General features: G+C 47.1%; 2 protein-coding genes and 1 long non-coding RNA gene across 16 annotated transcripts in view; 2 read left to right on the top strand and 1 right to left on the bottom strand.

Moving 5' to 3' along the window:
• FAM219A (family with sequence similarity 219 member A) overlaps window positions 1-6731 on the top strand; it is a 60159-nt gene extending 53428 nt beyond the window's left edge. For 8 of the 13 annotated variants that reach the window (XM_034967344.3, XM_008955182.5, XM_034967347.3 and 5 more), the window contains 4 exons: window positions 2100-2202; window positions 2440-2520; window positions 3194-3248; window positions 3796-6731. In XM_034967344.3, the coding sequence (XP_034823235.1) occupies window positions 2100-2202; window positions 2440-2520; window positions 3194-3248; window positions 3796-3954 (398 nt within the window). In that variant the 3' untranslated portion in view covers window positions 3955-6731. The remainder of the gene's footprint in view (window positions 1-2099; window positions 2203-2439; window positions 2521-3193; window positions 3249-3795) is intronic. The other 5 variants (XM_034967346.3, XM_008955183.5, XM_008955185.5 and 2 more) reach the window with 1 other exon arrangement.
• A 330-nt stretch (window positions 6732-7061) lies between these two features.
• Window positions 7062-24869, top strand: part of SPMIP6 (sperm microtubule inner protein 6) — a 31510-nt gene continuing 13702 nt past the window's right edge. Inside the window, exons 1-5 of one of the 2 annotated variants that reach the window (XM_008955176.5) lie at window positions 7062-7416; window positions 19161-19305; window positions 22071-22186; window positions 23496-23571; window positions 23809-24043. In XM_008955176.5, coding sequence (XP_008953424.1) covers window positions 7282-7416; window positions 19161-19305; window positions 22071-22186; window positions 23496-23571; window positions 23809-24043 — 707 coding nt within the window. In that variant the 5' untranslated portion in view covers window positions 7062-7281. The remainder of the gene's footprint in view (window positions 7417-19160; window positions 19306-22070; window positions 22187-23495; window positions 23572-23808; window positions 24044-24869) is intronic. The other variant, XM_063594435.1, reaches the window with a different exon arrangement.
• Window positions 16035-23802, bottom strand: LOC117981675 (uncharacterized). Its single transcript, XR_008626568.2, has 2 exons — window positions 23650-23802; window positions 16035-16778 (listed from the first exon to the last, which is right to left on the bottom strand). It is a non-coding gene; the product is annotated as an uncharacterized LOC117981675 (long non-coding RNA).

Below are 24869 nucleotides of genomic sequence, written 5' to 3' on the forward strand. Positions count from 1 at the left end.
TTTTCTTACCTTGCTTGCTTCTCTCCTTCCAGACCACATCCAGGGAGCCCCTCGAGCTGTTTTTCTAAACAAGAATAGTTCTCTCCTTGGAATTTGTTTCTATTCCTAGGACATCAGATTAAAACTGCAGCCAATTTTATTTATCAGGGGTGTTGGTGGTTGTTGTTGTTGTTGTTGTTGCTGTTGTTGTTGTTGTTTTGAGACACAGTCTCTCTCTGTTGTCCAGGCTGGAGTGCAGTGGCATGATCTTGGCTCACTGCAACTTCCGCTTCCCTGGTTCAAGTGATTCTCCTACCTCAGCCTCTCAAGTAGCTGGGATTATAGGCGCGCACCACCACGCCCAGCTAATTTTTGTATTTTTAGTAAAGATAGGCTTTCGCCATGTTGGCCAGGCTGGTCTGGAACTCCTGGTCTCAAGTGATCCGCCCACCTCGGCCTCCCAGAGTGCTGGGATTACAGACATGAGCCACCATACCCAGCCTATTATTGTTTAATATAACAATACAAGTATTTTAACAAGCATAACTTCTTTACTCTCCCCCATCACATTCTCCTCCTAAGAGGTAACCATTCCAAGCCTTTTCAGTTTTTGTAGTTTTACTTTGTATTTTAACATAAGTGGTATCATATTGTGCACATTTTCTGAAACTTGGCCTTCCCTCTTCCACCACCTAAATCTTGGAGCTCCTTCCAATGTCAGCATATTGTGACTTCATTCTTTTAAATGGTTGTATAGTAGTCTTTAGTTTGGTTTTGCCAGTTTATTGTTTGCTTTTTTCCCACTATTTCAAACAATTTCAGCATGCTTTTAAAATAACATCTTTTTTTCTCCCCATTACATTACCATCAAAGCTCCTCATGAAAATTCACAGCATTGTCCCAGTTGCACCTAGTACCACCAGGAACTTTAAGGCAAATTGCACCCCCTAGAGGCCTGGAGTGGTAATGGCAGCTGCCACCTGCTGGAAAGAAGCTGGGAAAAAGCTGGAATCAGCTGAGCAGTGGCAAAGAAAGAGGGTCAAAGAGTAGAAGACAGAGATTCAGAGACATGAGGTCAGGGGAAATTTCCAAGTGAGTCACAGTAGCTGTAAAGGTCCTTCCCATCCTTACCCTCTGGAGCATTTGGCTATTTTATGAGTCATTTTCCCTAGTGTCCCTCTCCACCTAACAGTTCCTTTTCCTAGATCTGGCCTTTACTTGAGATGAGTAGGGAAGAGTAGATGGGACTCCTCCAAGACCCAGGAAGCTACTTCTGGTAACAGTTGTCACATACCAGGCAGTGGACTGGGTCACCTGATGGCCAGCTCCATGAACCTGGTAGGCTTTGGAACCTTGGAGAACTCAGACCTTGGCAAAGGAGTCAGGAGCACCACTCAGGCAGCGTAGCCAAATGGGCTCCCCCAGCCTTCTGCCCCTTACCTTGTAGCCCCATCCTGCGCCTCCCACACCATAACCTTCAGTGGCTTCTTCTTCCTTCTGCGTTAATCCTAAACTCCTCTGTCTGGCATTCAAGTCCTTCATGTTGGGAGTTTGTAACCAGAGAGGGTCTTCGGCCCCTTAGCACAGGACAGGACTTATAATTAGTGACATGGATATTTGTCGAATAAGTGGCTGAATAAATGAATTTTACTTCTCTAACCTGACCTCTCTCTTCACCCCTCTATCCAGAGCCACACTTATGCTCACTTTTAAATGCATTTTTGCACACACTATCCCTCCTTCCTAGAATGTCCACCTCTCTCCAGGTCATGGTGTCACCTAAAGGAAGCCCTCTCTGACTGCACCATCCTTCTGTGATTGTCTCTTCCCTGCCAGCCTTTCCCTGGCATCAAGTACACACTAACTACCCTAACATGGGAGTTGTGGTTCCTGAAAAACAGGGGGCAGCCTCCTCTTTTTGCCCCCCACTGTCTGCCTCAGGTTGTGCAGGGCCAGGTACTATCTCCACCAAGCAGCAGGGGCCTGGAGTTGGGATCCCTGCCTCAGTCCTTCTAGGAGCAAGTGGTTTCACAGTGGAAGCCTAGCCCAGGCTGCCCTGAGTAGTAAGACAGGGTGGCCTCAGGGGCAGGACACAGCTTCCTTCCCATGTTCTCCTGCAGAGAAGCAGCGGGAGATGGCCCGGAAGGGCTCCCTGAAGAATGGCAGCATGGGTAGCCCTGTCAACCAGCAACCCAAGAAGAACAATGTCATGGCCCGAACAAGGTAGAGGCCCTCCCTACCCCACCTGGACCCTGCCAGCCAGGACCTATTTCTGCTGGTCCTGAGCCTCCCCCTCTTCCCTCCCTCCTCAGGCCCAGCTCCTCTCTGAGAGGAGACAGCCTTAACAGGATCCAAGGTGGGGAGGGAGGGAAGGAAGTGGTGGGACGGGGCCCAACCCAGTCCCTTGCCAGGTTTCTATGCTCCACTTTGCCACTCTAACTCCCGAAATTCTTCACCTAGGCTGGTTGTCCCCAATAAAGGCTACTCCTCACTTGACCAGAGCCCTGATGAGAAGCCACTGGTAGCCCTTGACACGGACAGGTGTGTATGGGGGCTTGGGGGTAGCTGGGCAGCCCAAAGGAACCTGTGTAGCACAAGTGGGCTGTACAGGCCACATCTGCTATAATGTCAGAATTGGGATATTCTTCAGCCAGAATCTCTCCAAGGGTGAATTCTCCAGGGATGGGAATTTTTTTACACCAGGGACTAGGGGTTGAAGACAGGTGGCAGAGAGAGGAAAGGGGGGCCTGCGCTGTCTGCTGTCATCCTGGGACAACTGATCCAATGGTTGTCCTTAATTGGCCTGTGATGTTGTCTCTGGACAGCAGAATATGATGCTTAATGCCCCATCCCCTCAGGAAGGAGCCCTACTCCCTGGAAAACACCTGGCTAGACTTGGACTTTGGGAATATCCTACAAGTCAGGGTGATTTGGGTCTACAAAAAAAAAAAAAAAAAAGATGAGAAGGAAGGGGGTGAAAGGAGTAACTGCTATATTTAGAAGGAGGTTAAGGATAGCAATTGATTTTAAGGGTGGGGCTAGGGAACTTGTCTTTAAAATCCTGCATTTGCACAGCAAGCACAGTTCGTATTGAGATTTTGCTATTTGGAACTGTAAGGGAGGTATAGGATGCTGCCTAATGGGAGGTGGGATTGCAGAGAGTTTTCTATGTAATTTCTTGGTATCACTTTCCCTCTCTTTCCTCCATGGCCAGCGATGATGACTTTGACATGTCTAGATACTCCTCCTCCGGCTACTCCTCTGCTGAGGTGAGCCCCTACCCCTTCTCACCCTAGACACCACCGGGCAGGATCACTGCCATCCGGGGGGAGGGCTGGGGCCAATGCCCAAATACAAGGAAAAAGAGGGCTGGGCAAGGCTGGGTGGTGCCCTGCACAGGGTGGGCCTGGGATAGGATGGAAGAGAAGTGGTTACCGGCCTCAAGTGCGTGGAGCCCAGGGTTAGGAGCGGGGCTTTAGATTGCAGCAGGCCATTTAAATAGAATGGGTGTAAAATACAGGTGATATCCTCTAGTAGCCGGCCTGAGATAGGGGCAAAACCCGAATAGGAGCAGGACCAGAGGTGTGAAGTTGACCATAGAATGGGGAGGGGTGACTAGAAAGAAAGTGAGGCCAGAGGCAAAGGAGGGCGCCTAGGCAGGAGCGGGGCCTGGGGGTACGGACAGACCCGGGACAGGGCGGGGCTGATATCCAGGGCACTGGCTGGACTGGGGCGCAGACGGCCTGGAGTGGCCGCAGAGCCGTGGGTGGTGCCTCCCTGCCACTCGGGCCTGACCTCCCTCCCCTTTGCCTACAGCAGATCAACCAAGATTTGAACATCCAGCTGCTGAAGGATGGCTACCGGTTAGATGAGATCCCCGACGACGAGGACCTAGACCTCATCCCCCCCAAGTCCGTGAACCCCACGTGCATGTGCTGCCAGGCCACGTCCTCCACCGCCTGCCACATTCAGTAGCGGGCGGGGCCGCTGCAGTCGCCGGGGCGGGGCCGCCAAGGGCCGGGTAGGACGGGCAGAGGCCGACCCCTTCCCAGCTTGTCTGCCTGCCCCCGGCCCCGCGCCCCTACAGCCGCCAACCTCGTATAACAGTCATTGCTTCCTCCTATGGTAGGACGTGTACCTCTGTGTGTTCATGGAGCTGGAGAAACCAAAACCGGGTCTCTCTCCACCCGGGAGCTGAGGAGGGGTGGGGGCCGTTTGTTCAGTTACCTGGGGGAACCTCACCCAGCACCCTGCCCCGCTTCCCAGGGCTGGCCAAGAGAGAAGACTGGACGGCAGGGAGGTCAACATTAACGAGTGGGGGGATCACAAAGCCAGGGGCTTGGCCCCACCCCAGCGAAGCCATGAACTCCCAAGCCCCGGCCTCAGCCTAACCAGGAAAGGGGCTCGGAGGGAGAAAGGCCCAGGGCAGTGGGGACGGGTCCCAGCACCTCGGAGCCCCCTTCACACGCCCCCTACCGGCCCATGTTTCTATTTGCATTTCCCCCTCCTCAGATGGGAAGCCTGGCAAAGCTGCCCAACCGGGTAGTGCCCCTCACCCATCGGATCACTGCCTTCTTCCTCCTCTTGCCCCATTCACCCGCTTCCTTGCACTCTGGGAGTGGGGCAGGGTAAGGTGGGCCTTACAGACAGGCTGAGGTTTGGGTGGTGTGATCTGTCCTAATTGGCCCCTCACCAATGCATCTATCTGTCTGCCACCAGCCCACCCCACCCTGCCCCCACCCTCACCCACGCATCTGCTCATTGGTCTCAATCCCAGCCTGGAAGCAGGGAGTAAGGCTGGACTCCAATGGCCCATTCCCCTCACCCCAGCCCAAGACGTGGGAGGCTGCTTCCCAGTAAGAATCCAGGAGCAAGCTTTGGTGAATCCAGTGGGCTGAGTGGCTATATGGATGTGGTTGTTTGGATGTGGTAGGGAGTGCTTAGCAGAATGTGTGTGTATCTCTGAGGCTGTTGGGGTGGGTGGGTGTGTGTCTCTGTTGGACCTGTCTCTCCTCAGTCTATTCCTGTCATAGATGTGGGTGTCCCTGGTAGGGAAGTGCCTGTGTTGTCTGTTTACAGTGCAGAAGGTGGCTCAGCAGTGCAATGGGCTGACAGCCTTGGACCGGGAGTCAGAAGCCTGGGTTCTGGTTGTAGCTCTGGCCCCTCCCTGTGATCTTCAACAAGCCACTTGCTTTCTCTCGTCTTCAGTTTCCTCAACTAGAAAATGAACAGCAGCTGAAATTATGTTGAAGATCCTTTTATACCTGAAAGAGTTTCTTCATAGAAATTTCTGTGGTGGGGAGGGGGCAATCTCTGTGTGTCTCAGTATACCTAAAGGTTGGGGTCGGGTGGAGTTGTGTGTCTCTGTAGAAAGGCGAAGGGGCAGTTCCTATCAGGACTGTGTATGTCTGAGCACATGTGGCTCTGTTTGGGATTACGTGTTTGTCTGTGAATGTGTGTGTGTGTTGGATGGTTATCTATTGTGTGTGGCTGTATAGGGTGTCTGTAGATCAAGATGTGTATACAGCTGCTTCTGCTATTGCTGGTCTGGGGGAGGGGACTGCAAAGCTGAGACTGAAAATCAAGAGGGAAGAGGTGAGGAAGGCCCACCCCTGGGGCTGGGCAGTGTAGACCTGCCACGGTGTGAAGAAAAATGAAAGCACAGATAGCCTAAGACTGCACAGGCCTGTGCCCACATACCTTATAGCACAGGCCCAGGTGGATCATCTCATGCTAACACCCCACATGTGCTGGAGGATCCACTCCCATGGATCCACTCACATGCTGCAGGCATGCAGTAGACTCACCCACAGCCCACTCTCTGGACACCAATCCTGGGAGGTGGGAGCTGGAATGGGGAGCAATGAGAGGAGGGAGTGAGACTGTTGGCTTAGGAAGGGTGGTACCTCTCCCTGCATCATACCCAGGAACTGCCAGCTCCAAAATATTGGGGTACAGCTCACCACCCCCCACTCCTCCAACCCATCCCTACCTCCTCTAGTGCAGGGACCCAAGTTAGATGATGAGAAAATGCCAAACAAAGGGAGGCAAGGACAGAGAAGGTACCTGCAGGACCCACAAGGCCCATACTGGCCCCCATCTGAACCCACCTCTCCCACCCAGATCAACATCCCCCCAACCCCTGTGCCCCCATCATCTGGACCCCAGAGCCAGCCCTCCCACTACCACCACCACCACCCCGGGGCTCCTTGGCTCACCTTTCTAGAACATGGGTACCTCCTCTTTTTGGGGGCTCATTTAGACTGCTGCCTTTGCTGCTGACTTGCAGTGTGACTCGGGCCCATTGTTCAATCTCTGTGGCCCTGAGACACCAGGGAAAATCTCCCCCCCACAGGACATACTAGTTCCCTGGCAGGCAAGGGCTTCCAACTGAGGCAGTGCATGTGTGGCAGAGAGAGGCAGGAAGCTGGCAGTGGCAGCTTCTGTGTCTAGGGAGGGGTGTGGCTCCCTCCGTCCCTGTCTGGGAGGTTGGAGGGAAGAATCTAGGCCTTAGCTTGCCCTCCTGCCACCCTTCCCCTTGTAGATACTGCCTTAACACTCCCTCCTCTCTCAGCTGTGGCTGCCACCCAGCCAGGTTTCTCCGTGCTCACTAATTTATTTCCAGGAAGGTGTGTGGAAGACATGAGCCGTGTATAATATTTTTTTTAACATTTTCATTGCAGTATTGACCATCATCCTTGGTTGTGTATCGTGTAACACAAATAATGATATTAAAATCATCAAACAAGCCAGCCTCAGCTCCCTCCCTGGGGTGTGGGCAAGGGGCAGATGGGCTGGGAAGCAGACAGAACTGGTCCTCTGGGCACACATGTTACTCCACCTCCACCTGTGGGTTCCCAGGCATGCCACTGACCTGCTGCATGACCCTGGGTGAGTCACAACCCCTCCGAACCTCTGTTTCTCTTCAACAGTGAGAAACCTGACCTAGAAGATCTCCAGAGGCCCTCTGAACTCTTAGAAATTGGGCTCTTTTGATAGGCTTGAGGCAGGAGGGGGTCAGGAGCAGGGAGGGAATTAGACCTCCTCACCTTCCCAGGGATGGGGCTGAGCCAGGTGATATCACAATGGGCAGTGCCCATCCTGGAGGGGGCATCAGTGTGGGGTGGGAGCAGGAAGGCTGTTGGGGAAGGAAGCTGAGAGATCCTCTGCAGGAGGGGATTATAGCAGCTAAGGGCACCTGCCAGGCTGGAGGTGTGGCCTGTCTAGGGGAAGGGTGGTCACTGATGTCCAGCAGGAGCCCTTGACAGGTAGAGCCCACCACGGCATCTCCAAGACCACACCATGTTCCTGTTCTCCCGTAAGACCAGGACCCCTATCAGTACCTACAGTGACTCCTACAGGGCTCCCACCTCCATCAAGGAGGTCTATAAGGACCCACCCCTGTGTGCCTGGGAAGCCAACAAGTTTCTGACTCCGGTAAGTGGGAGATTGGTGGGGAGGGGCAGGCCAGAGTGTATGGCCAGTCTGGATGCCTGGCAATGTATGTTTGTAATGATTTGTAGCTTTGTGTATGTGTGTGTTTTATTCATTTACCTAGGCACAGAATTTACAATGGTATGTAAAACAGCACAAAATCCTGCCTTCATGGAATTACATTAGGGTAGGAGGTAGGAACAGGCAGATAATAAGAAATAAACATGAGTTTTATAAATTCTTCAAAAATACTGTAAAGGAAATAAACAGAGTAGTGGAAGTGGAAATGGAAAGGGAGGGCTACTTAGGTCATGGAAAACCCTCTCTCAAGGTGACAATAAACTGAGACTGGAAAGATGAGATAGAACTAGCCACATGAAGACCTGAAAGAATAGAAGAGCTGAAAGTTCCAGACAAGTGATCAGAAAGTGCAAAGGCCCTGAGGCTGCCTGTGGAATAGGCCGGAAACTGTCCTATATGCATGCCTTTATGTATATGTATCACAGTTTACTTGTGTCTGTGCTTGAAGATTGGTGGCCAGGTGGGAGGAAATCTGTGAGTCTAACTGTGACTCTGCCTAAGAGAATTTATCTGTGTGTACCATCCAACTTTGCTGAGTATCTTCATCTGTAGGCAACCCAGGATACAAAAGGGAAGGGCCAGCCCTTGCCTTTGAGGAGCTCACAGCAAACAAGTGAACAAAGTAGAGTTGCCCGATGTGGAACATGCACCAGCAGAGGTGGAGAGCCAGAAAGGGGAGAGCACTGCCCAACCTGAAGGGAAGACCTACTGAGGGATCCAGGAGGAGGAGGCTTCCAGCAGAAGACAGTCAGGAGAAAAGGCAGCCTGTGGGCAGGGACCTACCAGAAACTGAAACTGTTAGAGCAGGAGAGTTTAGTCCTTGGGTGAGAGAGGAGTCTGCAGACCAAGAAGGGCCTCTCTGGCTATGTTGTGGAGCGTGGACATAAGGCTCCAGGTTTTTGAACCTGGGAGGGAGAGTCATGGTTCAATTGTGAGTTAGGCCACTCTGGCCACAGTGTCAGGGAATTGCAGGGGCTGGGGTTGAGGGCAGGAAGGCCAGCGAGGGGTGAACAGATGAGGAAGGAGGATGTAGGTGGGAGATAAGGAGATTGTCACAATGAAAAAAGGAATTTGTTGAATAGGAGAGAATTTTTTAAATAATTTATTTTGTCTAACTCCAAAATAAATATACGCTGAATGTAGAAAATGCAGGTAACTCAGAGAAGCACAAAGAAAAAAGGTCTAAAATCCTACTACCTAAAATTACCATTGTTAATATATTATCATATGCCCTTTCAGGAAGCAAATATTGTTTATTATAAAAATAAATAAAATTTATTACAAAATGGTGTATTTAAGGAATCTTATTGAAAATTTAGGTACTTTATAAAATTTTGCTAGTATAATCATTCTTATACATGTATCTTTGTACACATTTCCAATTATTCCCTTAGGATAAATTACTAGACATGAAATTGTTAGGAGAAAAGATATACACATTTTTAAAACTTTTGCTATATACCTCAAATTGCCATAATAAGTAAGGGTTGTAACAATTTACATTTCCACAAGCAAAATATGAGAGTGCCTGACTCCATACTCAATAGAAGGGAATTTTAAAAAGTAGATGAACAGATTTTGGTCACCATATGGATGGTAAGGGGAGAGATTAGGGTGACCCTTGAGTTTTTGGCTGTGGCAACTGGAGGAATGCTAATGCTATCAACTGAGGTTTGGAATAACAGATTAGAGATTTGGAGTTCATTTGAGAACAAAAATATTTGAGGATATCCAGGAAAAGATGTTTGGCAAGTAGTTAGATATACTTATCTGAAGCAAAGGAAAGAGGTCTGGGTTATAGATAGAGATCTTGAAGTCATCATCATATAAATGGTGGGTGAAGTCATAGGAAGAGATGAAATTGCCAAAGAAGAGAGAGAAAATGGCCAAGGACATAACTTTGGAGAATATAAATATTTAAGGGTAGGTAAAGGAAAAAAAGCCATAAAAGAAGACAGAGAATTATTGCCAGAGAACTAGGAGGAAAATCAAAGATAAACCAATAAAGACAGCATTATTAGACAAAGATCAGTGTCAAGTGTTAGTGACAGAGAAATCTCTCGGATGTAGTAACTCTTGGTAACTTAGCCAGACAGCTTCAATGAATGGCGAGGAGTGAAGGTCAGATAGCAGTGGTATTAAGAATGAAGGAAAAGCCAGGCATGGTGTCTCAGGCCAGTAATCCAAGCACTTTGGGAGGTTGAGGCAGACAGGAAGATTGCTTGAGCCTACGAGTTCAAGACCAGCCTGGGCATCATGGTGAAATCCTGTCTCTACCAAAAATACAAAGATTAGCCAGGTGCAGTGGCATGTGCCCATAGTCCCAGCTACTCAGGAGGCTGAGATAGGAGAATCACTTGAGCCCAGGAGGTTGAGGCTGCAGTGAGCCTTGATCACACCACTTTACTCCAGCCTGGATGACAGAGCGAGGCCCTGTCTCTTAAAAAAAAAAAAAAAAAAAAAAAGAATGAAGGAAAAGCTTCTGCTTTTGGCAGTATGGTGGTCTAGAAACTCTGAAGGGCCCTGTTGCTTCAAAACAACTTAAGTTCTGAATAAAAATTAATTTTTATTTTGTGTTGGAGTCTCATGGAGATGAGTGGTAAGTATAGTTAAGAAGACAGGATTGTCCTGAGGACAAATGCCATTATTAGCACTATAAACAGACATTTAAGCCTTAAACTAGCTGAAAGATAGAGGAATTAAATCTGTACATTCCAAACTTAACCAGAAAGTTCCATGTCTCTGCCCCCCAACACACACCCCCCACACACATATTTATCTTCAATGGCGGTAAACATCCTCAGTGTAGGTTTCCAGGTATCCTTTGAAGAACGGCCAATTAAACATGAGCTCACAATAAGAGATAAAAGAAAACAAACCACCATATTACAGAATCTGCAGACACAACAAACAATAAACTTAAACTCCCAAGAATTTCAGATATTAGAATTAACAGTTAAATAATATAGAATAATTGGGCCTGGTGCGGTGGCTCACACCTGTAATCCCAGCACTTTGGGAGGCCGAGGCGGGCGGATCACGAGGTCAGGAGATCGAGACCATCCTGGCTAACACGGTGAAACCCCATCTCTACTAAAAATATAAAAAATTAGCCGGGCATGGTGGTGGACGCCTGTAGTCCCAGCTACTCAGGAGGCTGAGGCAGGAGAATGGTGTGAACCCAGGAGGCAGAGCTTGCAATGGGCCAAGATCGTGCCACCGCACTCCAGCCTGGGTGACACAGCAAGACTCCATCTCAAAAAATAATAATAATATAGAATAATTATGATTTTTTAAAAATGTGAAATCTGGCCAGGCATAGTGGCTCATGCCTGTAGTAATCCCAGTACTTTGGAAGGCTGAGACAGGAAGATCACTTGAGGCCAAGAGTTCAAGACTAGCCTGCGCAACATAGTGAGACCTTGTCTCTATTTAAAAAATAAAAATACAAAATCATTAAAATAAGCAAGCAATAAGAGATTATTAAAAAATGAGTAGGCAAATGTAAAAAGGAACTGAATAGAATTTTTAGAAATGAAAAATGTATTTGCTAAACCAAAAACTCAGCAGATGGATTAAAGAGTAGAGTCAACACAGCTGAAAAGTCCAGTGAAATGAAAAATAGATTGAAAAAATTTTCCCAGAACGCAGCACAGAGAGACAAAGAGATGAAAATATGAAAGAAACATTAAATGATATGAAAGACAGAATGAGACGATCCCACACACATCTAATGGGAATCTCAGAAGGAAAGAGCATAAAGAACAGTTATTATTTAAAAAGAAAAAGGCTCAGAATTTTCCAGAACTAACAAAATAAATGAATCCACAAATAGAGAAAAAAAAATAGAAGAAATTCCACAGTTAGGCACCTCACAATGAAACTGCAGTTCACCAGCTTAAGAGATGACCTTAAAAGCAGACAAAGAAAAAAAATTTTTGAAGTGTCATCCTTTCAAAAACCAAGGAAAGATAAGACATTTACAGGAAAACAATGAAAATGTTTATTACCATCAGTTCTATATACAATAAAGGAACTTCTAAAGGATATACTCTGGGGAGAAGGAAAATGATCACAGAAGGAAAGTCTGAGATGCAAGAAGGAATGGTAAGGAACTGATAAACATGAGGTAAATTTAAGCAAACATTATCTATAGAAAATAATTATAATGGCTTTTAATCTGTAATATTTAAAGGAAGAACTAAAATATTACAAAACTATCATTTAAGTTGGAACAGGACAGAGTTAGGTGTTCCTAGATTCTCCCATTGTTCTAAAGAGAGCATAAGACATAGTTTTGTACTGTCAACTAGCTGGAACTATACTTGCAAGAATTCCCTTTCCTAAATGTTTCCTAATTGGCCATGAGAGAAATCTGCATGATATTTGGAAAGAATAAATGAAAGAACAGCCATTTTTACCCTCTGAAGATTGACGTGGGGTACCAAGCACTGTGGCAGCTTATGCACAATGTTGCTGATTTAGTAGTTCACCTTATTGCCATAGAGCAGCATGTGGCTACAACTCCTCTAGCTCCCACTGGATCTCCTTCAACCTCTCTGGGTCCTGGGCCAGGTGTATGTACAATTCCATGGCAAAGGGCACCAGCTTGTCCTGAAGGCCATCCATATCATCATTGTTGTAGGCAGTGAGACAGATGCAAATTCAACTTTGTTCTCCTCATGAGTTCCAGTTTGTCCTTGCTCTTCCCCACTTCATGTCCAGTTCTGCTTCCTGATGCCAGCCACTGACTTCAGGCTTAAAAATAGATGCAAAGACAACAGCTTTGCAGAGTTCTTAACCAGTATCCACAATTGTGTAAAGTCTCATCTCTCAAGTAAATCCCTTATGCTATATCACTAAAAGTGGTTTCTGTGATCCAAATTTGACTGATACAGATACAATAACAAAAAACTGAGTAAGCTAAAAAGTAACAGACAAAAGAGATTTTCAGATTAAACACACACACACACACACACACACACACACACACGGTTTTTAGATGGATCACTACATAAATGACAAAGTTTCAATTCACCAGGAAGATATTATAATTACAAACTTGTATTGGCCTGATAGAATTAGTAGAAGGACCTGTAATTCTAGCACTTTGGGAGGCCCAGGTAGGAGGATCATTTGAGCCCAGGAGTTTAGGACCAGCCTGGACAACATAACAAGACCCCATCTCTACAAAAAAATTTAAAAATTAGCTGGGTGTGATGGTGTGTGCCTACAGTCAGGAAGCTGAGACAGGAAGATGGCTTGAGCCCAGGAGTTTGAGGCTGCAATGAGCCACGATCACACCACTGTGCTCCAGCCTGGGTGACAAAGTAAGACCCTGTCTCAAAAAACAAAACAAACAAACAAACAAACAAACCATGCCAGCCTAAGCAACAAAGCAAGATATCATCTCTACAAAATGTTTTAAAAATAAAAATAAAGAATTACCAGATGGAGAAATTGGCAAAATATACCATATTAGATTGTAACACACTACAATTACTGATTGGTCAAGCAGACATCCCCAACCCCCCAAAAAAGCAAAGATCTAAACCTCTCGCAATATAATTAGTATACTTGATTTATTTAACATAAATAAAGCCCTGAACCCAACAACTACAGATTTAAACATACAAGGAACATGATAAAAGTGGACCAAGTACTAGGTTATAAAACAAACATAAACAGAATTCTAAGATTGACATCATACAAAATAACTGTCTCTAACCTCAATGTAATAAAATTACAGATCAACAACAAAAAGATAACCAAATCCTTTGTGAGTTTAAAATTTTGAAAAACACCATTCTAAATAATGGGTCAAATAAGAAATCAAAACAAATGGAAATATACTCAGAACTGAAAAGACTGCATATCAAAACTTGTGGGGTACAATAAAAGCTGTAGAGGAAAATCTATATCCCTAAATCCTTGTCTAAAAAAATGTGAAACATAAATGACCTGAGCATCAGACTTAACAACTTATGGGGAAAAGAATAAATGTAAAAAATAGAAGAATGGAGATAATGAAAATAAGAGCAAAAGTTAAACTAGAAAGCAAAGATTCAACAAGATGAACAGGCAAAAGTTGTTTCTTTGATGAGGCTCATAAAATAGACAAATCTCTAGAGAATTAAGAAAAACAAGGCACAGACAAATAAAAGAAGGGTCTAACAATGGATGTAGAAGAAATTAAAAGTAAGAGAATGTTCTGAACAACTTTATGCTAATAAAATTGAAAACAAATGGACAAACACAAGAAAAATAAAACTTGCCAAACCAATTCAAGAATTGGAAAAAATCTGAATGCTCCTATAACGATTTAAAAAATTAAACCAGTAATTTGAAAACTTTCCACAAAGAAAACACCCAGCATAGATAAACAGTTACATTCCTCAAATGCTCGAAGAACAGTTGTTTTAATCTTATACAAACTCTGTCAGAGAACAGAAAAAAAGAGGATGCTTCCTAACTCATTCTATGAACCCAGCATAACTTTGATACAAAATTAATCAAGAAGGCCAGGTGCAGTGGCTCACACCTGTAATCCTAGCACTTTGGGAGTCTGAGGCAGGAGGTTTGCTTGAGCCCAGGAGTTCAAGACCAGCCTGGGCAACATAGTGAGACCCCGTCTCTACAAAAAAATTTAAAAATTAGCCAGGTGTGGTGGCACGCACCTATGGTCCCAGCTGCTGCGGAGGCTGAAGCAGGAGGAATGCTTGAGCCCACAAAAAAAAAATTAATCAAAAGTGTATAAGAAAATAAAAGTATACAGTCCAATTCATTCATAAATACAAAAGCAAAAATTCTAAATAAAATATTAGAAAACCGTATCTGGTAGTGTATAAAAAATAATTTGTGATGGTTAAATTGTATTTATTTCATAAATGCAAGGATAGTTTAACATTAGAAAAATAAATATCATTCATCACATTAACAGATTCAAGAAAAAAACCGGAAGATCATTTCAAAATATGCAGAAATGGACATGAGAGCTTAGTAAAAATTCTTGAACTGTACACTTTGAGTGAAATTTATGGTATGTAAATTATACCTCAATGAAGCCATTTTAAAAAGATGCAGAAATAGCAGTTACTAAAATTTATTACCCATTTATAACTAAAAAAGAAAAACTTAGCAAATATAACCTGATAAAAAATATATACAAAAAATATACAGCCAACATTATTCTGATTAACTGTTAGAAGCATTCTTTTAAAAATTGGAATCAAGGCAAGGATGTTCACTACTTCTATTCAGCATTGCACTGGAGGTCCTGGCAAGGACACCACAAAAAAAAAAGTAAAAAGATTTAAGAAATGGAAAGGAAAAAACAAAACTGTCATTATTTGCAGATAATACAACTGCATATATAGAATCTACAAATTGGCTGGTCCAAGGTAGTGAGTTATCTCAATTGATTGTTCACAGTCAGTTACAGATCAAACTCCTTGTTCCACTCTTTCTCTCCTCACTAGTGTGTTGGACTAGTCTTAAAAAAAAAAAAAAATCTACACACATTATTAGAATAATTGGATAAATATTAAAAGTCAATCACATTTCTTAACACAAATATTTAGGAAGCATAATTTTTAAAATATACATCATTCTAGCATCAAAAAATAAAGATAATTAGAAATCTAACAATGTATGTAAAACTATATGGATAATATTATAAAACTTTATTGAATACTTTTTTAAAAATACTTAAATAAATGGAGAGATATAACATGCTCACGAATGGGAATAGTTACTATCATAAAGATTCAGTGCCACCGGGCGTGGTTCTCAGCACTTTAGGAGGCTGAGGCAGGCAGATTGCTTGAACTCAGGAGTTCAAGACCAGCCTGGGCAATATGGTGAAACCTCATCTCTACAAAAAATACAAAAATTGGCAGGGCATGGTAGTGTGTGCCTGTAGTCCCAGTTACTAATTAAAATCCCAAAAGGATTTTTTGAAGACTTCAATAAACTTTTTAAAATTTATAGAGAAGGGCAAAAGTTCAGGAAATAGCTGTAACACACTTAAAGAAGATGAGTTATCCAAACTCCTGACAGATTAAATATGGAAAGTAAAACTGTTTTGTGTTTACAAGGAGATACAGAACATTGTCTCCATTATCTGAGAGTATGGTTTAATTTCTTAAATAATTCACAGAAAGCACTGACCACACAAGAAGAGGTTCATCAAGACACTATAAAGAAAAGTAAAAGCCAGGTGCAATGGTTCACACCTGTACTTTGGGAGTCTAAGGCAGGAGGATCACTTGAGCTCAGGAGTTCAAGACCACCCTGGGAAACACAGGGAAACATCGTCTCTATAAACAAATTTTTAAAAAAATCAGCTGGGTGTGGTGGTGTGCACCTGTAGTCCCAGCTATTCGGTAGGCTAAGGCAAGAGGATAGCTTTAGCCCAGGAGGTAGAGACTGCAGTGAACTGTGATTGTGCCACTGCACTCCAGCCTGGGCAACAGTGAGACCCTGTCTCAAAAAAAAAAAAAAGAAAGAGAGAGGAAAGAAATGTAAAGACAGAAGCCACAAACAGAAAAGATAAATATCTTTTATATACATTTGCAACATGTATAGGTGCCAATAGTAAAGGACTAATATACAGAATATATAAAGAATTATAATTCTCTTGGTTAAAATTGAACACGTTTTGACTCCCTCCTAAAACCCCTCTAAAACTACAGTAAATGAATATTTAAGAGATAAACTCACAAGGAGAGTGAGAAGGAAGAGGCAATGGCAACACAATTTTGGAAGCTGGAAAAGATGATAAATAAGTAGTAACTGACTTAGCAGATCGGAGAAAGCTGAATCTAAAGCAAGCAATGGAAAAGCCAAGCCATAATTCAACTTAAAACTGTAGAATTTTCAAAAGGCTCAGGAACTGGTAATCCTAGTCTTCTCTGGAACTGAGGATGGGACAGGACCAAGGCAAAAATAAGGATTATTTGAAAGCTGTTAAGAAGCAGTTAGGCCAGGTGAGGTGGCTCACGCCTGTAATCCCAGTACTTTGGAAGGCTGAGGTGGGCGGACCACCTGATGTCAGGAGTTTGAGACCAGCCTGGCCAACATGGTGAAACCCCGTCTCCACTAAAAATACAAAAAAAAAAAAAAAAAAAAAAAAAAAATTAGCTGGGAGCGGTGGCAGGCGCCTGTAATCCCAGCTACTTGGGAGGCTGAGGCAGGAGAATCACTTGAACCCGGGAGGCAGAGGTTGCAGTGAGCCAAGATTGTGCCATTGCACTCCAGCCTGGGTGAGAAGAGCGAAACTCCATCTAAAAAAAAAAAAAAAAAAGCAGTTAAACTCACTAATCACCCCTTCTATTTCATGCCACAGGGTAACTGCCCACCTCTGTCTCTGCTAAAGTCAGGAGACTAATTTTTGGCAAGGACCTCAGGACTGGGGATACCAATTGAGGACAGGGTACCATTTTGAAAACAAGTGAACCTCCATATACTGAATGCTAAAATCCCCAGCGCAATCTTCAGCACTAGATTCTCAGAACACTGGCAGCTAAGTCATTACCCTCAGGCCAAAGGTTGAAGGAGTCTTTTCTGAAGAATCTCATCAGCCAAGAGGAAAGACCTACAGATATTGACATTAGAGTTTGCAAAATATTGTCCAACGAGATCATCCTACAGTGATGCTGATGGTGGACAAAGCCTACACACAGCTCAAAGCCTTCAATAAGCTTTTGTAATCTCCTACTTATCAACAGGAGCAGACAAAGAGGAAACATCTGAGGAAAGCATCTAACAGAAAAATTGACGATGTCTGTGAATTCTTCTAAATGACTGTTTTGTTTGTGTGTGTGTATCTGTGTTTAGTGTGTAAGTGGGTGTATCTGAGTGTGTATGTATGAATATACACCTATATGTGCATCTATGGGTGTATCTGGGTACACAGGGGTGTGTGTGTGTGTGTGTGTGTGTGTGTGTAAAGCTCAGAGAAATGCTGAGTCACGGGACCCATGCACCCACATCTCCCATATTCTGCCCGCCACCCACGTAGAAGTGTGACTGTGCAGGAGCTGCTCACAGAACAATGTCAGCTGGGCACAGTTGATCCCAGAAGCCCCTGAGCAGAGAGGTTTTGAGGATGGTTGGAGCACTTGGAGCAACCAGGTCTCAGCCTTGGCCAAGAGAAGGGCCAGGTGTGGTGGCTCATGCCTGTAATCCCAGCACTTTGGGAAGCCAAGGTGGGAAGATCCCTTGAGTCCAGGAGTTCAAGACCAGCCTGGGCAACATGGTGAAACTCCATCTCTATGAAAAATACCAGGTGTGGTGCACATGCCTGGGAGGCTGAGGCAGGAGGATCACTTGAGCCTGGGAGGTTAGGGCTTCAGCCATGATGGTATCACTGCACTTCAGCCTGGGTGGCAGAGTGAGACTTTGTCTCAAAAAAAAAAAAATCATAAGGATCAAGTGTGGGTGATAGCATCACTGTCCCAGCACCTCACTGCCCGTTATGAGGAAGAAGCCCTATCTGACTTTGCTGGGTGTCCCACCCCTGTGACCCAGCTGCCTTTTCAGACCAGCTGCCGGCAGATACCTGTGGGTCTACAACTAACTTGTCATTCAGCCCTCAGCTGAGGAAAAAGGGGCCCCGAAGGGAGGCCCTGATCCAGGCTTCACAGATCTAGTCAGACAAGAAGTGATAGGGTAAGTTGAGGTGAACCCCAAAAAGCACAGGGGCCCAGGGCCTGGACCAAGAACAGGAAAAGTGTCAAGGTAGGGTGAGGACCAGGCCAAATTGAAGGTCAGGGTCAAAGGCAACACTGGTGTCAGGGCCAGAGCCACAGCAGAATCAGGGCCAGGTTGCAGTCAGGAAATTACTTTTTTTTTTTTTTTGAGACGAAGTCTTGCTCTGTCGCCAGACTGGAGTGCAGTGGCACGATCTCAGCTCACTGCAACCTCTCCCTCCTGGGTTGATTCTCCTGCCTCAGCCTCCCGAGTAGCTGGGACTATAGGAGCTCGCCACCATGCCCAGCTAATTTTTGCATTTTTAGTAGAGACGGGATTTCACCATGTTAGCCAGGATAGTCTCCATCTCTTGATCTCGTGATCCGCCTGCCTCGGCCTCCCAAAGGGCTAGGATTACAGGTGTGAGTCACCACGCCAAGCCGGGAATTACATTTTAAAGTAGGTGCCCCTCCAGCACTGTCCTTCATTTTCTTTAAGATGCTAGATTCCCAGAGAGCCTTTCCTGTCCAAGACACCTACATAAGGCAGCCAGCTCCCAGGGTAGCCCTCTTTTCTGAGACTGGGGCCTGATGCACTGTTGGCAGAGACCCAGCCCTGCTCCCAGGCAGCATACAGTCTAGGAGAAAAAGGACAGGTATATGTAGCTCTGACCTTCATGAGCTCCCCACCAGGAAATGGCAGAAATGAGAAAGTCAGAAAACTACTCTGACGTAAGGCCACCGCTTGGCCCCAAGCCCTAGCCTTGGATGAAAAGAAAGGAGGAAAGGGTAATTCAGACAAGAGAACTGTGCAGAGGAGCCAAGGCTAGCATGGGAATCCCTCTGACATGGGGAGGGGGGTTGGGAGACCCACCTGGGCTGACCTTCTCAAGAGAGGCTGGATCTAGTTCCAGCAAGACCCCAGGGCTGGGGTCTCTGTGCCCCTAACCACTTCTCCCCTCTCCCCTTGCCCAGGGTCTGACTCATACCATGGAGCGACATGTGGATCCCGAAGCCCTGCAGAAGATGGCCAAATGTGCTGTACAGGACTACACTTATAGGGGGTCCATATCAGGCCACCCCTACTTGCCTGAGAAGTACTGGCTTTCTCAAGAGGAAGGTAAGGCCTCACCCTTTGCTGACCCCTAAAATGACCCCCAACCTGAACCCAACCACCTGGATCGTGACCTCCATCCTTTTTTTTTTTTTTTTTTTTTTTTGAGACGGAGTTTCGCTCTTGTTGCCCAGTCTGGGTGCAATGGCATGATCTCGGCTCACTGCAACCCACTTCCACCTCCCAGGTTCAAGTGATTTTCCTACCTTAGCCTCCTGAGTAGCTGGGACTACAGGCATGTGCCACCAGGCCCAGCTAATTTTTGTATTTTCAGTAGAGATGGGGTTTCACCATGTTGGCCAGGCTGGTCTCGAACTTCTGACCTCAGGTGATCTGCCCGCCTCGGCCTCCCAAAATGCTGGGATTACAGGCCTGAGCCACCATGCCCAGCCTCCATCCTGATTCTATGTCAACTTTATCTCCACCCATGACCTAGATTTCTTCCCTAACCACCCCCCCACCAACCACCTGACCTGACCCTGGCCCTGGAGGAGATGACCTAGGCCCTGCTTTTTGGGGTTCTTGTCGGTGGAAAAAAAAAACCTGGAAGGGCCCTGGGTCCCATCCTTAGCGAGTTGGAGAAAGGATTAACCTCCCACAGACAGATCCCTCCAAGTGCATTCCAGATGCCATCTCCTCCCATCTTCCCAGCCATCCTGCTCCCATCAGCTCCCTCCACCTCTCCTGCATCCCTCTGCCCCACCACACCTCTTTCCCTCAACCTGGAAGCTTCTCTAGTTTCTTCCCAACTAAAAATTATCTCTTGCTCCTCTTCTCAACAGCCTAGGTTCTCGGAAACATGGTCCATACTCACTGTCTCTATTTCCTCACCCTTTCTTATACCTTATGAGAAACTGTCTTTCTCATTTGCTTGGATGTCTATAATCTGTCTGGCTGTACATTCGAAAAGAGCCGAGTCTGGTCTTATTCACAGCTGTGCCCCTCCATCGAGCACAGCACCAGGCTTCATAAGTCTTTGTTGAATGGACTGAGAATTCCCAATGGAAGTTGGGAATGTGCATCTCCTATGATGAAACAATAAATTGCTCTTGCGTGGCTCTGATTACCAAATCCACAGGACTCTGCAGTCTTTACCCTCTGAGACCTTTACCCTCCTAGACCAATGAATTGCACTCTTCTGACCACTCTCTACTCGTTTTGTTGTTGATGTTGTTTTGTATGTTAATCCTCCAGCACACACGCTATGACCACACTCTACTTCTTGAAACAACTTCCTCCTCAGCTTCTCTGATGCCTCCCTTTCCTGTGCATCCACTGTGGAAACATGGGGTTCCTCAGGGTGTTATCCTGCACCCTCTTCCCCCCTTGCTCCTCCTCAAAGGCCATTTGATTTAACACAAGCCTTTAATTACTGACAGCTTCAAATCCTAATTTCCAGATTTGTCCTCTCATCAGAATTCCACTCTTCTTCATATGCTTATAGTCATCTTGATCTGGATGTCCCCAAACACCTCAGTTTCAGTATGTGCAAACTGCCATCCCCGAACTCCAAATCCCAGCACTGCACCCCTCCCCTCACACAGCTGCTCTTCGCTAGGGCTTCCTCCACACCGTCTCGCATATGTATTCTTTCAGACTGTTGGATCATGGAGGGCCTTGTAGGACAGGCTTAGGTGACTGGGGGCTAAGGCAGACAAACCCTATAGGGTTTTAAGTAGGAGGGTGTCTTGGTCAAATTTTCATTTGTGAAAAGTACCACAGGTGCTATGTCAAGGCTGGATTATAGGATTTCAAAGGTGAGGCAAGGATAACAGTAGAATAATCATAATAGTTTTTTATGTGCCAAGCATCATTCTAAATGTCTTACATATACTAACTCATTTAAACCTCACAGCAACCCTGTGAAGTAAATGGTACTATTATCCCCATTTTAAAGTTGGAGAAACTAAGACATATCAAAATTAATTAATTCGGTCAGGGTCACACAGATAATAATTGCAAAACTGAAATTTAAACACAAGCAGTCTATCTGCAGAGATAGGTATCTATTAACCAAGACATTATATTGTCTCCTGGTTAAGGTGCTGTGAAGATATGGAAGTGAGATCATGGGGCACTGGAAGAGGAAGTAGATTCAAGTTATTTATCTATTTATTGAGACTGAGTCTTGATCTGTCACCCAGGCTGGAGTGCAGTGGCACGACCTTGGTTCACTGAAACATCTGCCTCCCTGGTTTGAGCTATTCTCATGCCTTAGCCCCCTGAGTAGCTGGGTTTACAGGCGCACACCAACCATGCCCAACTAATTTTTGTATTTTAGTAGAGACAGGATTTTGCCATGTTGGCCAGGCTGGTCTCGAACTCCTGACCTCAAGTGATCTGCCTGCCCTGGCCTCCCAAAGTGCTAGGATTACAGGCATGAGCCACCTTGCCTGGCCAGATTCGAGTGATTTTGAAGGAGGCAGAATAGGCAAACCTTAGAGCCTAGAGTAGAAGATGAGAGAGAGGGAGGAATTGGGAAGAGGCTCCTTGTCCAGGTTGGCTGATTCAAAAAGGGTAGTGGCAGGATGAAAAGTGGCTGGCACAGTGGATCCAGACTAAACTCAGAAGGTTGCCTTAGATGGGACATGGGCTGCATCTCAGTGTTTAAGACAAGTGTAGGCCCGGCTGGGCTTGGGGTCTCTGGCTTGAGGACAGTCTGTGAGGGTCAGCTTTGTGCTGGGAATCAGAAGAGAAACATGTAGGGGATCTCAGATCCTGGAGTAGAGTAAGAAGTAACACTATTTGACATCTCCACCCCTATTATCCAGCAGACAAATGCAGCCCAAACTACCTGGGCAGTGACCGGTACAACACATGGAGGATGGAACCTTACAACAGCAGCTGCTGCAACAAGTATACCACCTACCTTCCTCGGCTGCCTAAGGTATCTGTTGCACCCAGCACAGACGCCTGGGGACTGGGACACGCATACCCCACCACCTCCCAAACTACAGTGACTGATATTTCACCATTAGGTCCTCATTGCTTTCCCAACAAATGCCCCAGAGCTCTTCCCCATCTGTGAAACTAGAGTTCGTATTTTTTTTTTTTTTAGATAGAGTCTCACTCTATCACCCAGGCTGGAGCGCAGTGGCGCAACCTTGGCTCACTGCAACCTCTGCCTCCTGGGTTCAAGCAATTCTGCTACCTCACACTCCCGAGCAGCTGGGATTACAGGCATGCGCCATCACATCTGGCTAATTTTTGTATTGTTAGTAGAGACGGGGATCTTGCCATGTTGGCCAGGCTGGTCTTGGACTCCTGGCCTCAAGTGATCCACCTGCCTCGGCCTCCTAAAATGCTGGGATTACCGGCATGAGCCACTGCACCTGGCCGGGTTTGAATTTTTTTAGTTGAAAAAGGAACCCAAAAGTGGGGCTGTGCTGGGCCCCTGGCTCTCAATCTCTGGGGATTGGGTGCCCTGGGCTCCAATCCCTGGCTGGGCTCTGTAGGGACATGGCTGGTGTGCACTCCTTGATATAATACCTTTCCGAAGCTTGCCAGCTGGCCCCTCCCCATATAGTCTAGCCTCTGTGATACTGGGGCTAGCCAAGGAGTCAGTGATACAATGAATCTCCCTGCTCCACCTTCTCCTCCTTTGTGATGTGAGCACAGACGGAAGGAGAAAGACTAAGGCTACTCAATAGCAGTGCAGATACAGGAGAGTCTTCCAAGGACATAGGAGAAGGTCCAGCCACGGCCGCAAACTCAAGGGCACCTGAGAGGACCCAAAACCAGAGCTGGGGCTCTTAACTGCAGGCTGATGGCTGACCCTGGGTTGATGGAACCCTTTTGAATTAGAACTTCCTCAAGAATCAGAATCTTTCACAAGTTCTCCGGAATGACAAGCAATATTGAAAACCCCCTATTAGAGAGACACCCAGACACAGCTAAACAGAGTCAGCTAGACAAAGAGGGGTAAAATCAAAGGCAAACGCTGAGACAGGGTTGTCACAGGCCCAGGAGCCAAACCCCATCCACCTTCAGCCCTTCCTACCCCACCCCGCCCCTGTTGGCGATGTAAACGCGTTGCCCGGCGACAGCCGCCAACACAGAGCCCTGGAGAGGTGGGGAGCTGCTGAAGGGCGGGAGAAGTTGCGGCGTGGCGATAGGTCTGGGTGTTCTGGGAGGACCCCTAAAAGGGAGCAGCTCTGCCAGGTCAGAGCTTGAGGTAGCATGTGTGCCGCTTCCAGGAGGCCAGGATGGAGACAGCAGTTCGAGGAATGCCCTTGGAATGCCCTCCTAGGCCGGAGCGGCTCAATGCCTACGGTAAAGAGTGGTAGTGGGGCGTTGGAAAGAACGGGTGGAGAGGGTTGGGGAAGGCCGGGAGGAGGGCGGGATGCGTACCTGAAGGACGGGGAGGAGGCCGAGGGTCTTGGAGAGGGTGGAACCCTGAATCTATCCGTCCTGGCTTTTGTCTCCGCCTCACTCTGTCCGTGACCCGGCCTCTTCCCATCCCTGTGCATCTGTCTTTGGGTGTCCTGCGCTGGGGACCCGCGGGCGCAGAGCGCGAAGTGATGGTGAACATGCTGAACTCACTGTCGCGGAACCAGCAGCTGCCGCGGATCACGCCCCGATGCGGGTGCGTGGACCCGCTGCCCGGCCGCCTGCCCTTCCATGGTTACGAAAGTGCTTGCTCGGGCCGCCACTACTGTCTGCGCGGGATGGACTACTACGCCAGCGGGGCGCCCTGCACCGACCGCCGCCTGCGGCCTTGGTGCCGGGAGCAACCGACTGTAAGGTTCGCAGGGCTCCGCCCGCCTCAGCCGGGCTCCACCCCACACAAGCCCCGCCCCAGAACCCCGCCCCCTTCCAGCCCGGCCAGCTTCCGTGCAGGCCCCCAGCCTGCTCTAGCCCCGCGCTGCACGCTCTCGAGGCCCTGCCGTGTCCCGCCCTCGGGCTCCAAGGCCTGAACTAACAACTGAGGCGGGAGAACCAGCACGAAGGTTACTCCAAGTCCCCGACCCCTGTCCCTCTCAAACTGGGCTCAAGGTCAACCTGGCCTCTCTATATGCTCTGGAGGTCCCGTCAGAGGGTTTTTAAGGAAGAAACCCCGCACATCAGTCGCATCCTCTTCCCCCATCTCCTTGGCCCTGCCCCCTTTCCTGGACTCCTGGCCCTAGAGACGCAGGTTCTAGCCTGTGGAGTGCCCTGCGTTCTCAGAAAAATGTCCTCTCTTGCTGGTCCCCCGTCACCGTCGGTAGTGGGTGCGATCATTCCTGGGGGCTACGTGAGCCGGGAAATGGTGACCACTTTACCAGAATGGCTCTGGCCTCCTCGGATCCCGCACCACCTGCGGAGGTAGGCACCCTCGCGTGTTACTGCTAAGAAAACTGAGGCCCGAGAGCACAGCTGGAGCCCAGACTGCAGCTCGGCATTCGTCCTGCACGCGGCGGCAGCCAAGCCTGGGAGAACTTTGTCCGCGGTAGCCCAGAGAGCTGTGCAGTGGGGGTCCATAGTGATCCCCCGCCCCTCTCCAGGCCGAGAGAGCCTGATTCATTGTGCAAGACTGAGTCTTATCCCTCTCAAGGGCATAGGGGAGTGGGAAAGTGTCTGAGCCTCTAGGA

Source organism: Pan paniscus, chromosome 11 (assembly GCF_029289425.2).
Source record: "Pan paniscus chromosome 11, NHGRI_mPanPan1-v2.0_pri, whole genome shotgun sequence".
Taxonomy (NCBI): domain Eukaryota; kingdom Metazoa; phylum Chordata; class Mammalia; order Primates; family Hominidae; genus Pan; species Pan paniscus.